Here is a 17,291-nt window from a genome sequence, read left to right on the forward strand (position 1 = left end):
ACACTAACAGACAAAAAACCTACGTAGTCACGATTTACTTCAGTCCGTCTCCACTACTTGTGCTATTGTCTGAAATCTTTCCAACTAGAAAACAGACACGAGTGCATAACTTGATTTTTTTTGTTATTTGGTTATTATATATAAAATCTCCACACTGCAGAGGCAGTGTGTAAGAATTCCACTCAAATGAGCTGATTTTCAATCATGTGTAATCATGTTTTTTGTTGTGTTCCTTCCAAACTTTCTATAACCCCGTTACTTCTAAAAATGTTGTTTCTTTTCTCATAACTATATAAAAGGCAGCAAATTCTTTCAAAAGAATACAGAGATATTTGATAAGTTAACCATATGCATTCTGCCACATTTTTCTTTTTCAAAGAAAAGATTCATTTCAGAGTTTTTACAGGTGAAACTAAAAATAAATACTTCAGAGAAACATACGAAACATTAAATATATGTCATGTCCAGATTTGCTACAGGAAAAAATTAACAAATGAAAACCAAAAACTATACACCAACTTACTAAAATAAATGAGTTTCCAAAGGATCCGGAACTTATTGAAGGAGTAATGACATGTAATTTTGGAAGTTTCTATACTTATAAACTTGAGGTCTGCAGACTTTAAAGTTAAGTTTAAATCAAATCTAGCTTGGTGAGTTCTTTAAAAAATTGACATTGTAACAGGACCCAATATCCAGCTGTTCTGTGGTCAAATCTGTTTCTTCATCCCAAAGGGAAAAGTCTGCAGAAACATATTGCTAGTTTGCTTTTACTCCATGCTGATCAAATGCTTCACTCTTACTTTTTAAAATGCAAAGCAAGCAATGCCTTTTTTATGTGGGGTGAATTAAAATTATATATTTCACATGTTCCAAATATTTCAAAAGACTAAACTGTGTGGATTTGTTGGTTTGCAGTTTTTGGTAAAATACCAAAACGAAGGGGAAAGGTGCAGATAGAGCATCTTTGGGTTTAAGAAGCGTGTTTAGGAACTAAGCAGCTACAAAACCACCTGCTTCCTATACTGGCTTGGGCATTGGTGGGATATAGAACAGCAGATCTCAGGCGTCATCTCAGAAGTGGCAATAGATACACAAGTCTGTACGCACATCCAAACAAACACAGATTCACACTAAAATGGTGCTGGTTTTCCCAGCAATATAACTGAATTTATGGTCAATATACCACTGTGTGATTCAATAAAATATTAGCAATTCTGTTTTTCCATGTCATACTATACGATTCTCTCTCTCTTTTTTTTTAACCACAATAACAACAGCAGTATTTACTTTTCTTCCTAGGTAGAAATTAACATGTGGAAACATAACTGCGTGTATCCTAGGTGTCAATTTGCATTGTAATACAGTGGGAAAATAGAGCAGAATTTAGCCTAAATTCAGGATTTAAATTGCAAAGTATTTTTAAATGGGGTATTCAAATACTGGAGGACTCAATTTTAAAATCAGTCTTCAAAGCACAGACTTGGTGTGACTGACTATTCAACTGTAACTTCTAAAGCTATTGCTTCTGCTAAATGATTGTGAACTAATGGGGAAGAATAAATTACATTCTTCAGAATAATCGTTCCAAAATAAATACTTAGAGGTATTCGATATCATTTCAAGGTCAAATGAAGAATCTGAATGATTCTTGCAGGTTACGCTTGCCTTGGACCCAGTACAGATCATAGGAAATGCCTTCTTTCTGGGGACTGGCTGATGGCAACTGACCCTGGCAAGTTTCATTCATTACAAGGCTGCTACTATGGATGCGCTGGTGCCCAAAGCAACACCTGACAAGAAGACAACGAACAAGTAAGTGTCAGAGAACCCTGGCTTGGTTACTAGAATCAACCACGTAATCATTGGGAAGACTAAGGAAGAGGGATTAAAATAATTTCAATCAATGCAAATTATGTGGAATCACACTACTCCCATACTATCTGTTAATTCAGGCATAACCGTTCCATTTCCAATACCTACTCGTCCATCATAGCAAAATGCAAAATAAGTTCTGTCCTAACAATGACAACAAAAACACAATCGGTTTAAAAATAAAAATTCTGACCTCTAGATAAACTGAATAGAAAAATGAACACAGGAAGATAACAGACAGTTTACGCTTTATTTCTACCTTTGCCCCCTTTATTTCAAATAATCTTTTGGAGCTTTACAACACATTTCCCCCACTATCACACAGAGCGCCTGGTCGGTAAATCCAAGTGAGGAAACCAAAATCTGACCAAAATCTGAATCACCAGGCTCATGAAGCCAACTGAAAAAGTTGCTGCCTTAAGTAATCTGAAGACTGACCCACCGTGGCTACTTCGAATGTAGCATTCCCTCAGCATGCTATTATTTATTCTTTACTCTTTAACATTCATACTTCACCACACGGATGCTCAATAAACCCAGGACAAATAAGCTGAGGGCGGGGGCTTCCCTCATTCTTAGACGGGTATTTTTCAATTATATATTTTGTTACATTTTAAAGAGATAAAAGCTGTACCTGCAAGTGATTCAAAGATGTTTTATATTCATGGTTTCATTTCTGCTGAAACAAATGCGTCATTTAAACCACACATAATTCATACCAATTTAGGCCCATTACAGAGTTCTAGCTTCTTTTTTAATGATAGCTACTAATTAAAACAGAGTGTTATTGTCACGCTGAGCCTGTGACTTCGACATACAGATTAATGAATAAAACAGCCTGACATAAAAATGAAAACAATAACACAGACAAAGCTGCAAGCTGTTATGTTCCCAGTGTGTGGTAAAGATTAAGTAGATTCACTGAAGTTAAGAACTGTGCAGAGAAGAAAACTTGTAATTTCTTTCTTTCTTTTTTAAAAAAAGGAATTAGTGAAGGATTTTTGAGAGAAATCTGAAATAGTATTAATTTCTCTAACTTCCGGGTCCCTCATTCCCAGCTCCCTCTCCAAGAATTTAAACTCATCAGAGTCACTTTTAGAGGATAAATGATGGGATAGTTTAATATAATCCTGAATATAGGTTTAGATTGAAAATGGGAATTGAGACCATAATTAATTATGTGGCCAAGTTTTTTGAACTTTAAGGAGACAGACTGAGGCAAATGAGGACATTTATGAGACTGCAACCTTATAAAAGTTCATGGGTTAAAACTTTGGTAAAACGACAGTATCTTTTTGACATTGATGAATTCCATGTGCAGAACGAGTGTGAGGAATTAATACCCTTTTGGTGTTTTCACTTTCTGAAACCACTGTAATAAGAGACTGACGTAAAATTAAAACCAAATATAAACATAGTCTTCAGCCAGGGTTACGGCCTTATTATCACTCTTAATAAACGATAATGAGTAATAATAAATACTGATCGCCCTCAGTACCCTCTACTCTGCACGCATTATTTGCTCTCGCATCCATCCATCACGTCTTTCAGGATAATAAAACAATTCAATCCCATCAAATCCTCAAAACCGCTCCCTCGGGAGGGATGTTTTATCTCTACTTCTGCGAGCCCAGGGAGGATTTTACTTGTTTGAAGGGGGCGGAGAATGGAGCGGGGTCCTATTTATTTCCATTGACGACTCCCCTGGTTCTCACAGGCGCTCAGGGATCGGGTGGGAGGAAGAGAGGAGGAGGTGCGGAGATTCCCTCCTTCAGAAAAGAAAAAGGGTTCAGGAAGCGAGGCAGGAGGAGGAGGGGGTGGAGGGGGGAAGAGAGGGTAGCGCGTTCGGAGAGACCAGCAACGACATGAAGATATACACATATGTATTTTGCGTGATTTAGCGGGATCGAGGGATGAGGAATAAACATTTACAACCCAACTACGTGGCTAAAGAGAACTTTGTTAAAAAAACACACAAACCAACCAACCCAGAAACATTTTCTCAGGTTCATTTCCCGCTCAAGGTCTTGGTGGTTTCAGGGAACTACTTTTACAGAGCAGGAGATGGACAGCGCCCCGAAGGGGAGCGGGAGAGGAACCGCGACCTGACCCGAAGGACAGCTCAGCGGCAGCGCCGAGGTGCCCGCGGTGAGCTCCGGGGGCCTCGGCGACCCGCGCGGAGCAGGGGCTGGGGGGCTGCGGGGAATTCTCCCGCCTCGACCTCTGGGGGCGGGAGTGTGCAGCGAGGAAGGGGTACGAAGCGCGCACGAGGAAACGAAACCGCACCCCAAATTCGGCAGTTTGCGAAGTGCCCCCAAGAGAACAGCTGGGACCTGGAGCCAGTCGTTCGGATTCCTGAGGGTCGGAGCTGCCCCGCCTGTAGTCCTGGAGGTAGCACCAGACTACCGCATAGACGGCGCTACGGCCGGATGCCCTGTGGCTCCCGCTGGGGCGGGAAGGAGCGTCCGCTCGGTGGCCGCTCTGCTTTCCCGGGAAAAGTAGGATCGGGTCCCAGGCCACCCCGCTGAGCTCCAGGAAGTTTCTCTAACGATGCTCGCCTACCACGCAGAGGACAAACGAGGAGCCAGAGCGGTGGGGGGGGGGGGGGGGGGGGTCCGCCGGGCGAGACCTGCAGAGATCCCAGCGCCCCCGGGGGCTGCGCGGCTCCGGACCGCCCGCCAGGAACCTGCGCCGCCCCGCCGGCGGGCGAGCCCCGCGCGCTGTCCTGCCTTCTCGCTTCTCGCCTCACACGCAGACGCGCCCTTGCAAGACCCCAGCCCCGCAGGCTTTCTCCAGCGGCCGGCGGAGGGCATGAACCAGGGGAGGGAGGCAGCAGCCCTCCCTGCGGGCGGGCAAAGAAAGTGTCCAGGCCGAGTCTGGGATAAGGGCTCGGGGGCGGCTCCCCGGTCTCCGCCGCCCCCTGGGCACCGGAGCCCGTGCCCCCGGCCTATGCACTCTCTGCGTCTCCTCCCGGCACCGCTGGGGCCGCCCAGCCACGAAGCCAGCCTGGAGAACTGAGGGAGACCTGCTCCACGCCCCTCACGCCCTCGGCTCCTCGGGAGCCGGCGCCCTCGCCCTGCTGTGACCGAGACCTAGCGCGGCCCCACCAAGTGAGGAGACGCGCGCCTCCACCCCCATCCCAGACGAGCCCTCGGGTGCGAACGCTTCTTGCGCCAGGTCTCGGGCGGCGGGCTAAGGCGTCGGACGTCGGGGGTTTGCTTTTTCTCTCGCAACTTACCTTAAAAAAACGTTTTCCTGGGGGGAAGAGGAAATATCCCTTCCCGAGGTGTGATGGGGCCAAGTCCCCGGCTCCGGCCAAGATGCTAAGCACCAGTACTCAGGAACCAAAGGGACTTGGGGCAGGCGGGTGGAGGAGGAGGCGGATAAAGGAGAAAAATGAAATGGGCCCAAGTGTCCCAACTTTGCGGCCGGCGCTGCAAACTTCAAAGGCGGCCGAGGGCTGGTGGCGCGCGGCCGCCGAAGTTGCTGCGAAGTGGCGCGGGGAGAAGCGCGGAACTGGGGATATCCCGGGGCCAGAGCGAGGGAGCAGCGGAAGGTCCTTTTAAAAGGCAGGGAGCGTGAGGGGGCCGGGCGGCGGGAGGATGCTGCAGCTGAGAGGGGGAGCCGGCGCGGGCTCCGCGGGCGGCCGCTCTGGGCACCGGCTCCAGGCTGGAGCGCCGCGCGGGGAGAGCTGGGCGCACGGGGCGGCGGCGTGTGAGCGGCTCGGCTCGCTCCGCTCTCTCGCGGCTCGGAGCTGGGAGTGTGTGATCTCTCCCGAGTGTCACTGCCGAAGCCCAGAGCCGCTCCCCCTCCCGCCCCACCGCTGCCCGCCCGCCCCCTGCCTCTGCCCGCTGCCTCCCGCTCCGTTCCTCCCTCCCTCCCGCTGCGCGCCACCGCGCGCGCGCGCGTACACACACACGCACACACACCCCCTCCCCCCCTCGCAAACGGACCCTCGCGGGCGGCATCGCGGGGGGCGTACTCCCCGCCTTACCTCCCAGCCAGCCGCGGGGAGGCAGAGGGAGGCCCACCGAGACCCCCTCAAAGCTACGAAACCCAGAGAGACGCATAACGGGACCGTCGCCCTGTCTGGGAGACCTGGGTGCACAATAAGGGGGAACTCGGGTTGATTTGAGGGCGGGGTGGGGAGACGAGCTAAATGGAGAAGGTTGGAGGCGGAAGCAGAGTGTGCAAACTGTGCATTCCTGTCCCACTTTTCACCCGGCCGCCTGCCTACCACAGCCTTCAGCCGGGGGGCGCTTCCCCCCTCGGCGCACCCCGAGCCCCCTCGGGTTTGAAACTCAGCAGCTGTTTTAACAATTGAAAAGCGGCCCTGTAGGACCAGAGGGACTGAGCAGAGTGTGTGAAGCCATTAAGGCTGACTAGGTAATTATGATAAGAAGTTACCTAATTTGCAACCTGGCCTGGGCGCAGGAAAAGGCTGCGGGAGGGCGGGGGCGGGGGGCGGGACTAAGTGATTTAGTGACCTCACTTTGGCAACTTCGAACCTAGTTTTCGGCTAACCTGGTTTGTAGACCCTTGCACTTTAAGTTCTCAGAACATATAGTTTATTAAGATATAGTGTCAGGAATGAAAGCAGGAAAAATACTTGCCCGCTTCTCGTTGCCACAGAAAAATGAAGACGAGATGAAAGTCAACTTTACCGAGGTAATATTCTTGTTAAATACCAGGTCACAGAGGGCAGCCCGATGCAGTTCCTTAAGTTTTGTGGCTCCTGGATGAGAACACTGCAGTAGGTGGATTTATGAAACCGATTTACTCCACATAATCGCTTTAAAAAAGCCTTAGAATTTTTAAGCGCTGAAAGGGACATTGAGATCACTGTGCAAACGTTTTAAGCAGATGAGACAATGAGGTAGGAAAAAGGGATCTCTGGATCTCTGCTCAGAAGACCTGGAAGAGTGGCTTCTGCACTTCCGAGATATGGCCCCAGACAGGTCATTGGAGAACTCATTAGCAAACATTTATTAAGCGCCTGCTGTGTACCATACATGTCTTGGTGCCAAGATTTCAAGGTAAGACACAGTCCTGGGCCTTTAAGAAGTTTATAGCCTGGTGGGGAGACAGAGGCATCAATGAAAATGTGATTAGTGCTATAATACGGGTTTGTACCTGTTCCTGTAGGAGCATGGAAAGGGAAGCAGCTAATTCCTCTTTAGAAGTTACTTTTGGTAGAGATTTTAGTGTAGAGTTCTGAAGGATGAGGAAGAGAATGCCAGGCAAACAAGGATGCGGGAGGAAAGGACTTCCACAAACAGAGAGAAGCAAGTGAAAAGGTTAGAAAAGTGTCGAAGTACACGGTGTGTCCTGGGAACTGGGAGAAGTTAGAGGTGGCTGAATTGCAGCTGAAGCGAGCAAGGCCAGGCCACACCACACACTACAGGCCCAGAGAGCCAGAACTTTCTGGAGGTGGTACGTGGTTGGGAAACTATTAAGGGATTTAAGCAAGGACAGAGTTTAAGGTTTTCAAATGTCATCGAATACGAGTTTTGGAAAGTTACCTCTGGAATCGTGGTGGAAGACATTTAAATAGATAACAGTGAAGAGGTTATTTCCAGAGGAAAAAGTAGGCCCTAACTAAGGCAGTGAAAGTTCTAGTTGGAAGGTCGGGACAGCTCTAGAGATATTTAGGAAATGGTATAGCAGGACCTAGTGGTTGATTGCACGTGGAGGGTAATGGAGAGGAGGAGGAGTCTAGACTGCCTCCCAGGTTTCTGGCTGGGGCAGGCAGGCAGGGGACGGAGCCATTTGTCAAGAGAAACAATGTATAGGGAGGAGGAATTTTAGGAGGAACGGGATGAGTTCTGTCTTAAACTTGTTGAGTAGGGGGTGCATTTGGGACACCTGAGTGCAGTACCTTGTAAGCAGCCAGAAACAAAGTTCCTAGGAGAGAAGATCCAAGCTGGAGGACCCATCAAGAATTAGCAGCGTTCAGATATTTCTTGAAGCCAGGGAGAGAAGACTTAGGAAGGAACATGGCAGAACACCAATGTTCTAGGGCTGGATGGGGAAAGAGGAGCCTTTGAAAGAAACAGATGGAGACCAGAGAGGGAAGAGGAGACCAAGGAGGGAGCAGCATCAATGAAGCTAAGGAAAGGACTGGTGACCAAGGTGGAAGGTGGCAGGGTGAACAATACAACCAGGCTAAAAAGCAGCTGCTACTCTTTGCAGAATGTCTCAGCGATCTTGACCGAAGCAATTGTAGTTTCTGTTGTATGTGTGTAACGGATCCAGGTGAGAGCAGGTAGAGGTGAGATCGTGGGGACAGAGAACATGGCTCATTTCCCTAGTACTTTGGCCCTGAAGGGAAGGAGAGAGATGATGAGAAAAGCATTTTTGTAGTTGTACTTTTGTTTCTTTTCCTTATTTGATATACCTGGTCTTAACTGCACAATGCTGAGGGAAAAGCAGGTGGAGAGAGAAAGGCAGAGACGTCTATGAAGTTCTCTGAGGATCTGTTCCCGCCTCAGTACGTGGTGGCACCAATATCTACCTGGTGAATCTCACAGTGTTGATGGGAGTTCAGATAAACCAGGCATTAAGATGGTGCTTTCGGGCTTCCCTGGTGGCGCAGTGGTTGGGAGTCCGCCTGCCGATGCAGGGGACGCGGGTTCGTGCCCCGGTCCGGGAGGATCCCACATGCCGCGGAGCGGCTGGGCCCGTGAGCCATGGCCACTGAGCCTGCGCGTCCGGAGCCTGTGCTCCGCAACGGGAGGGGCCACGACAGTGAGAGGCCTGCATACTGAAAAAAAAAAAAAAAAAAAAAAAAAAAAAAAAAAAAAATATATATATATATATATATATATATATATATATATATATATATACACATAGTGCTTTAAAATTGCCATTGGGAAGAAACTGAGTCCAAAAGACGTTGAAGTGACTTATTAAATCAGCCAATTAATGACAGACTGAGTAGTCTATGGGGAAAGTTCTATAAAAACTCTGTGAAAGGAATTTTTTATGAAAGTTCCCCCAAATATTCCTGATTTTGAACATCAGGATTTGCATATATCAATATAGCTGTCTTCTCAAAAAATGTGCCATTGGTAAAGCCAATGGCATTGTGTGTATTTATATTTATATATGTACGGATCCTCAGTGTGTTTTGAGAGACTTGGGAGAGGTGCCATATTAGTTACAACATGCATTATTTAGTCAGACAGACTTGTATGTAATTCTAAACCTTGATAATTATTTGCTGTGGGACAAATAGGTTAATCTCACTGAGCTTCAGTGTTGTTTTTTTCCAATATAGAAATGGAACAAATTATAGCTGACTTACAGATGTTTTGTGAGGATTAGGTACTATACTGTATTCAAGTGTTCGGCAGATATTTGGTTACTTATATTTCAATTTACTTTTTTAAAAATAAATTTATTTATTTATTTCTGGCTGCATTGGGTGTTTGTTGCTGCACGCGGGCTTTCTTTAGTTGCAGCGTGCGGGGACTACTCTTCGTTGCGGTGTGCGGGCTTCTCACTGCAGTGGCTTCTCTTGTTGCGGAGCACGGGCTGTAGGCACGCGGGCTCAGTAGTTGTGGCTCGCGGGCTTAACTGCTCCACGGCATGTGGGATCTTCCTGGACCAGGGCTCAAACCCATGTCCCCTGCATTGGCAGGCAGATTCTGAACCACTGTGCCACCATGGAAGCCCTCAATTTACTTTTAAACTATGAAATTCATAAATATTCAGTCAATTGGGAAAAAATGAAAAGTCCAAGACTATTATAAACTTGAGTGTAATTTAAGTCGATTTAAGAGAAGTCCTAGTTCAAGCCCTTGTCTTAAGGCAGCAGTCCTCAAAGTGTGGTCCACAGAACCGTGGGGGGATGAGGCATGAGACCCTTTCAGGGAGATCTGTAAGGCCAAGGTACTATCATATTAACTCGAAGATGGTAATTTGCCTTTTTACTGTGTTGACATTTGCGCTAATATCAGTAGTACAAAAGCAATAGCAGGTAAAACTGCTAACATCTTAGCATGAATCAAGGCAGGGGCACCAAACCATACTAGTACTTATTGCCATCTCCACTGCTACAAATGTCAGTTTCTCCTAAGAATGCCTTTGATGCAGTAAAACTTATTCATTTGATTAAATTTTAACCCTTGACTTTGTCTTTTTAATATTCTGTATAGCAAAGTGAGAGACACATATAAAACTTTTCTGCTGCATACAGTGTTTGTCCTGAATTAAGACCCTTGTGTAATTGAGTTGTGAGCTAAACTAGTTGTTTTTTTTTTTCATGAAACATATTTTTACTTGAAAGAACAACCGACAGACAAACTATGGTTATTCACACTTGATGTCTGGCAGACATTTTTTTTCAAAACAAATTAAGTGAGCCTGTCACTTCAAGGTAAACAACTGGCAGTATTTATTGTCAATGAAAAATTTGAGCTTTCAAGGAAAAAAAATATAGAAATTAGAAAACTTGTATCTGCTACCATGAGCTTGACAGCTTCCCAAAACATAAACTCTTTTCTAATAGGATTGTGGCCTCTTTAATTAATGTGGTTTTTTGATATTGTACAATGAAATGTCTTGATATTTGGAAGTCTGCTTAGGCAGTGCACCAGTATTTTCCAAATGACCAATAATGTGTGATGTTCTAAAATCATGCATTAGTTACAGATCCATTCAAAGCCCAAGACAGACCAAAATTTTAATATGAGTATGAAACGTTAACTGATGTGGTTTCACATTCCGTATTGCAATTATAAAGTTTAAGAAACTACCACTTGTTGAGTTTTCGTATAGCACCAAAGAAAAATATCCAGAATTATTTGAAAAAGTTATTAAACTGTTACTTCATTTTCCAACTACACGTCTGTGTGAAACCAGATATTCCTCATTTGCTTCAAACAAAACAGCATATCACAACAGATTGAATACGGAAGCGATGGGAGAATCCAGCTGTCTTCTACTAAGCCAAACATTAAAGAGACTTGCAAAAAATATAAAACAATGCCACTTTTCTCACTAGATTATTTTCTTTGGAAAATATAGTAATTTTCAGAAAAACATGCTATTTATGTTAACATAGTAGATATGCTATAGTTATTTTAAAATAAATTAATAAAAAATTTTCCTGTTTTAATTCCTAATATGTTGAATACTGATAGAAATAATCCACCTAAACAAAAACTGCTTGGGATCCCCAACGATTCTAAGATCCACAGTGATTCTTAGTGGTTCTTGAGAACAGCTGCCTTATAGAACAGGCCTAATCATGAAAATAGATTGAAAGATCATCAAAGCCTTATCATAGTATTCTGCCTAATGACTGGCCAACACCTCACATGCATTTATTTGTCCAACATATTTCTTAGTTTACACAAATATAAATAGACCCTTCTATACATATACTTAACTCTATAGAGTGTTGTAGTGGACATTTCTACACTGCGGACTGGAACAAAAGAACTGGTGGAAACCATCATACAAATACAACTTTGGATAAAACCGTATCACGCCATGCCTGGGCATTCTACTGAATCAGTTGCAAGCATTCTTTTGTTTGTTGGCTCGGTTTCAATCCCTTCCCTACTCCACCCTCTCCATGGCAGAGGCTGTTACACTGTTCTTGAAGTGGTACTCTAAATTCCCTTCAAAATTAATGATTACCTCTAATTTGATGACTCTTACACACAGAACCAATGTTAAGTGGAAACCTTAAGCCTGAGTTACCCCTCATTCTTCATGAGGGCATTTATTCACTTAACAAATACTTGTTGAGCACCTACTATATTTCTGGCACTATGCTAGCTGCTGGGAAAAAAGGATAAGCAGGGCACTCGCTCTCAGGAATCTAGTCTGGTGGAGAATTAGGTAATGGCCATGTGATGTAATAAGTGAGTAGGGGGGTGCTGTGCAAATCCACGAGAAAGTGGAGTGGAGTGTCAGGGGAAGATTCTTGGAAAAAGTAACATCTAAAAAATGGAGACCCAGAGAATGTGTCAGTCATCCTGGGTTAAAGGATGGCGGGGTGGAGTCAATGAGGGTTTGAAGAAAGAGGGAACAGCATAGACTATGACATATTCAGAAAGTGTTACCAAGAAACCCACTACTATAGGAAATTACCTTAATTTTAAAGGTATAGATAAGATCAACATATTTTTCTTGAGTTTTAGTTTGTGTGAGAACTAGAATGGGATATTTTAAAAACATTATAGTACATTTAAATGCATTTAATTTAAATCAGAATTACCGTTATCTTACAAAAGAAACACTGGATTTAAAAAAGATCAAAAATTGTATCAGAGGGCTTCCCTGGTGGCGCAGTGGTTGAGAGTCCGCCTGCCGATGAAGGGGACACGGGTTCGTGCCCCAGTCCGGGAAGATCCCACATGCCACAGAGCGGCTGGGCCTGTGAGCCATGGCCGCCGAGCCTGAGCGTCCGGAGCCTGTGCTCCGCAACGGGAGAGGTCGCAACAGTGAGAGGCCCGCATACCACACACACACACACAAAATTGTATCAGAAACCTCAAATGCAATTTTGCATGGCTTTCCAAAGATTAACTTAGTGCATCGAAAAAGAATGTTTTTATTGTTACTTTGTTCAAGGCACTGAACTCAATGCTAAAGAGATTAAAAAAAAAATCTAAAGCATAGTGTTTGCCCAGGAAAAGTCTGTAAGATGAGTTCAGACATTTTTTCTTTCCTTCCTTTAGACATTCAATAAATATTTATTGAGTGCCTATTGCCTGACTGATCCTGAGGATGTATTATTAAAAAGACAGATGTCACCCCTGCCCTCAGAGAGCATACAGCACAATAGTGACAAGTCAGTTGGCTTTCAAATATTGGTCACAACATCAGACACCAAGTGATAGTTCCAAGGGAGTAGGAAAAATTGCAGGATATAACTTTTTCACCATTGGGAAAAGTTTGAATTAAGGGAGAGGAGACTGAGAGCATCAAAGCCACAGAAGTGTCATTGGGAGAAGTTCAGAGGAAGGAAATACCAAGATGCATCAAGAGGCTGAAAATAGACTAGTTTAGCTGGGATGGGTTTGATAATAGAATTAATGGAATTAATATAGAAAAAGAGGGCTTCCCTGGTGGCGCAGTGGTTGAGAGTCCGCCTGCCGATGCAGGGGACACGGGTTCGTGCCCCGGTCCGGGAGGATCCCACGTGCCGCGGAGCGGCTGGGCCCGTGAGCCATGGCCGCTGAGCCTGCGCGTCCGGAGCCTGTGCTCCGCAACGGGAGAGGCCACAACAGTGAGAGGCCTGTATAACACACACACACACACACACACACACACTATATATATATATATATATATATATATAATTATGATAAATAGGTTCCTCTTACATCAAATCCCCTATCGTTTCACTTCAAAATACAGTCTTCCTTGGTATCCTTGGGGGATTGGTTCCAGGACCCGCTGTGGATATTGAAATCCTCCGATGCTCAAGTCCCATAGTCGGCCTTTCATACCCGTGATTCCTCATCCATTGATTCAACCAACCTAGGTTCATGTGGCGCTGTAGTATTTATTTTAAAAAATCCACAATCCACGTATAAGTGGACCTGCACAGTTCAAACTCGTGTTGTTCAAGGGTCCACTGTATATATCTGCTCATTCATTGCATTTCCTGTGAACAATTTTGCTAGTTGATATATTACACTTTATCAGTTATGTGATAGAAAAACTAAAGTACTTTTTAATGTCAGTCCAGAAAAACGTTTCCTGAGTGCATCCTATGTTCTAGAAGGAGGAATCCACTGGTGACATTGAGTCTCAGCCTGTGGCATTCCACCACTATACTTTGATCCAGGCTGGTGGACCAAATCGACATGGATTGCCATTTTCAGTAGCCTGCACTGTGTCAATTATGTAGAGAGAGCAGACCATGCAAGACAAACTAGCAGCACTGTAGTGAGGGTACTGAAGATATGTGCACACCCACAAAAAGAGACGCGAAAACACTGGGCCAGTCTGGAGCAGAAAAGGGGCTGAGAGGGATAGGGGTGGGGAGGTATTCTTAGACATAACAGGGAGTCCAGGATTATGTGATTAATATGTTCCTATAATTTGGGATAATTTAAAAATTGCTTTATTTTCTACTTCACATGGCTTGTTTAGACACAGTTAAAAAGAAAATTCTTTCCTGTAGGAAGACTGGCCCAAGCGCCTGATAGCTACATGCCAGTGAGGTCATACTACCTTAAGGCCACTCAGACACAAAGCCCGGTAATTTTATTTTATTGTTTTTAGATTTATCAATTATATTTATATCAAAGAATCAGCTTTTATTTTCTTTGATTTTTCTCCAGAGCCCTCTATTTTCTTCTTCTTTTTTTAAACATCTTTGTTGGAGCATAATTGGTTTACAATGTTGTGTTAGTTTCTGCTGTGTAACAAAGTGAAATCAGCTATACGTTGACACATATCCCCATATCGCCTCCCTCTTGCGTCTCCCTCCCACCCCTCTAAGTGGTCACAAAGCCCAGTTATTTTTTAAATGTTTTGAAGCTGAATGGCATCGACAGAGAGGAAGAAACCCAGGCTTCTGAATCAGAGGTCTTGTGTACAGTTTCCTACACTGCCCCTTAACGACTTGGAGACTGTGTAACTTGGAAAGTTGTTTAATCTCTCTCAAGCTCTGTTTTATCATCTGTAAAACGGGAATAATAAAATTTCCCTGGGAGGAATTTTTTTTTTTTTTTTTTTTTTTTTTTTTCGGTATGCGGGCCTCTCACTGCTGTGGCCTCTCCCGTTGCGGAGCACAGGCTCCGGATGCGCAGGCCTAGCGGCCACGGCTCACGGGCCCAGCTGCTCCGCGGCACGTGGGATCTTCCCGGACCGGGGCACGAACCCGCGTCCGCTGCATCGGCAGGCGGACTCTCAACCACTGCGCCACCAGGGAAGCCCCCTGGGAGGAATTTTATTGTCAGAATTAAACAGTTTTGAATATGTAAAGTGCCGGATATATAAATAGGCACTAAATAACTGCCCATTCTCATTCCCTGGCTTCAACTTGCCTGAAAACGTATAAAACATCTGCCCCTGCCTAATCAGAAGACCATTTGTAAGGGAAAAAAAATGAAGTAAATGGAATGCTCAAGAACCTGGTCATTAGGTTGACCAAAATGAGCAATTTCAGGTTTATAAAATGTGCTGTATCCAATACTCCTCCCTTTACAAATTTTATCTAGTTTATTCCTTAAAACAAAGACTGAAAAACATAATTTTCCACATTTCACTGACGAGGAAACTGAGGTTTAGGGACACAAGTGACCTGAACCTCATTCTGTCTGACCCCAAATCCTCTGCTCTTAACCAGTTCCCCAGGCTGTCCGGGTATATTACTTGGAACCTCTCTATCAACTGTTTTCACATCTTCGTTTCTCTTTTTGGTTCTGTCATGTTAATAGACAATAATAATAATAAAAAAAAAAAGATTTTACCACAGAATTTGAGTGCCAAGGTGGCTCCTTGGCACTCTATAAGAGCAAATTTAATCACACATACTGTTTTCACAAAAGTGTACAAATTCATCAATTCTAGCCACAAACTTCTCAGGTCACAAGTCTGGAAGATTAAACCAGAGGGAAGTGGAATAGTCCAACCTGATTTAGCTGCCTGAGTCTTTTACTTGAAAACCATTTAAACTCCATCCAGTTGACACAGTATGGGTCCTTCCCTAATGGTACTTGACAAACTGGCTTGTCCATGAAAAACAGTGTGGCTAACATAATTTTTAAAAATCTTCACATGTGCAGCTCATTAAAAGCAGACATGACTATAGATACCTTTGATTCAACCAGTTTCCATTACAAGGAACTTGTTAATCCTAGAGGTCAATTACTGGAAAAAAAAAAAAAAAGAAAAAGGCATCCCTGCATTAACCTTTTGTCTGTCTAATCCCTGTTATTAGGTGGTTTCTATGCACCTCTGCTGTTACTGCTCACTAGTCCCTACGAGAGCCAGCATCAGTAGGTATTGCTATGATGCCCATTTTAGAGATGAGACTACTGAGTCTGTCAGAACTTGTCCTGTTTCTTGCCAAGAAGAAACGTGAACCCAGGCAGTGCTTTTGGCTATGACACCCTCTTAGCCCCCTTTTGGAATGGATTCAAGGTGGCCCCTTACAAATGGGGGAATGAACTAAAGAATTCAAGAACAAGCCAAGTCCAGTCACATCAACGTCCATTTTAACTATTTCTTAGTAGTGTGGCATGTTAAAAAGTTCCCTTTGAGAAAATAAAACTTTTCTTGGATAGAATAACATAATGTTAAAAAATCTGTTAAGTTTCTCAGTGTGCATTAACAGACTTAAACATATTAAATTCCTTATTGGATTAGACCAGTTAACACTGGATTTTGTCACATTTCTACTTTTAAATGCCACATCTAGGAAACAAATGTATTTTTTTTAAAAACATCTTTATTGGAGTATAACCGCTTTACAATGGTGTGTTACTTTCTGCTTTATAATATTCAAATTCTGCTTTGAATCAGCTATACATACACATATATCCCCATATCTCCTCCCTCTTTAGTCTCCCTCCCACCCTCCCTATCCCACCCCTCTAGGTGGTCACAAAGCACCGAGCTGATCTCCCTGTGCTATGCAGCAGCTTCCCAGCAGCTATCTACTTTACATTTGGTAGTGTATATATGTCCATGCCACTCTCTCACTTTGTCCCAGCTTACATTTCCCCCTCCCCGTGTCCTCAAGTCCATTCTCTACATCTGCATCTTTATTCCTGTCCTGCCCCTTGGTTCTTCAGAACCTTTTTTTTTTTTTAGATTCCATATATATGTGTTAGCATATGGTATTTGTTTTTCTCTTTCTGACTTACTTCACTCTGTAGGACAGACTCTAGGTCCATCTACCTCACTACAAATAACTCAATTTCATTTCTTTTTATGGCTGAGTAATATTCCATTGTATATATGTGCCACATCTTCTTTATCCATTCATCTGTTGATGGACACTTAGGTTGTTTCCATGTCCTGGCTATTGTAAGTAGTGCTGCAGTGAACATCGTGGTACATGACTCTTTCTGAATTATGGTTTTCTCAGGGTATATGCCCAGTAGTGGCAATGCTGGGTCATATGGTAGTTCTATTTTTAGTTTTTTAAGGAACCTCCACACTGTTCTCCATAGTGGCTGTATCAATTTACATTCCCACCACCAGTGCAAGAGGGTTCCCTTTTCTCCACATCCTCCCCAGCACTTATGAAACAAATGTATTAAGATTTACTCCATTGTGCCAAATCAGATTCTATTATAAAACTAGATCAAATATGAATCACTACCCTGTAAAATTCAAAATCTGTATGTGCGAGGTAATGAAAAACATAAGTGGTTCTTGTTCCCTGAGAATAACTTCTCAACAATCTTATGCTCTATTGAAGGAAAATATCGCAT

General features: G+C 43.9%; 2 protein-coding genes across 2 annotated transcripts in view; both read right to left on the reverse strand.

Moving 5' to 3' along the window:
* NDNF (neuron derived neurotrophic factor) overlaps positions 1 to 5,663 on the reverse strand; it is a 42,999-nt gene extending 37,336 nt beyond the window's left edge. Inside the window, exon 1 of the mRNA XM_059066320.2 lies at positions 5,114 to 5,663. The gene's annotated coding sequence lies outside the window, so the exon portion shown is untranslated. The remainder of the gene's footprint in view (positions 1 to 5,113) is intronic.
* Positions 5,664 to 6,839: 1,176 nt separating this feature from the next.
* The window catches only part of TNIP3 (TNFAIP3 interacting protein 3), a 117,141-nt gene continuing 106,689 nt past the window's right edge, over positions 6,840 to 17,291 (reverse strand). The window contains exon 11 of the mRNA XM_067036593.1: positions 6,840 to 8,196. Within this exon, the coding sequence (XP_066892694.1) occupies positions 8,183 to 8,196 (14 nt within the window). The 3' untranslated portion in view covers positions 6,840 to 8,182. The remainder of the gene's footprint in view (positions 8,197 to 17,291) is intronic.

This window comes from Kogia breviceps, chromosome 6 (genome assembly GCF_026419965.1).
Source record: "Kogia breviceps isolate mKogBre1 chromosome 6, mKogBre1 haplotype 1, whole genome shotgun sequence".
Taxonomy (NCBI): Eukaryota; Metazoa; Chordata; class Mammalia; order Artiodactyla; family Physeteridae; genus Kogia; species Kogia breviceps.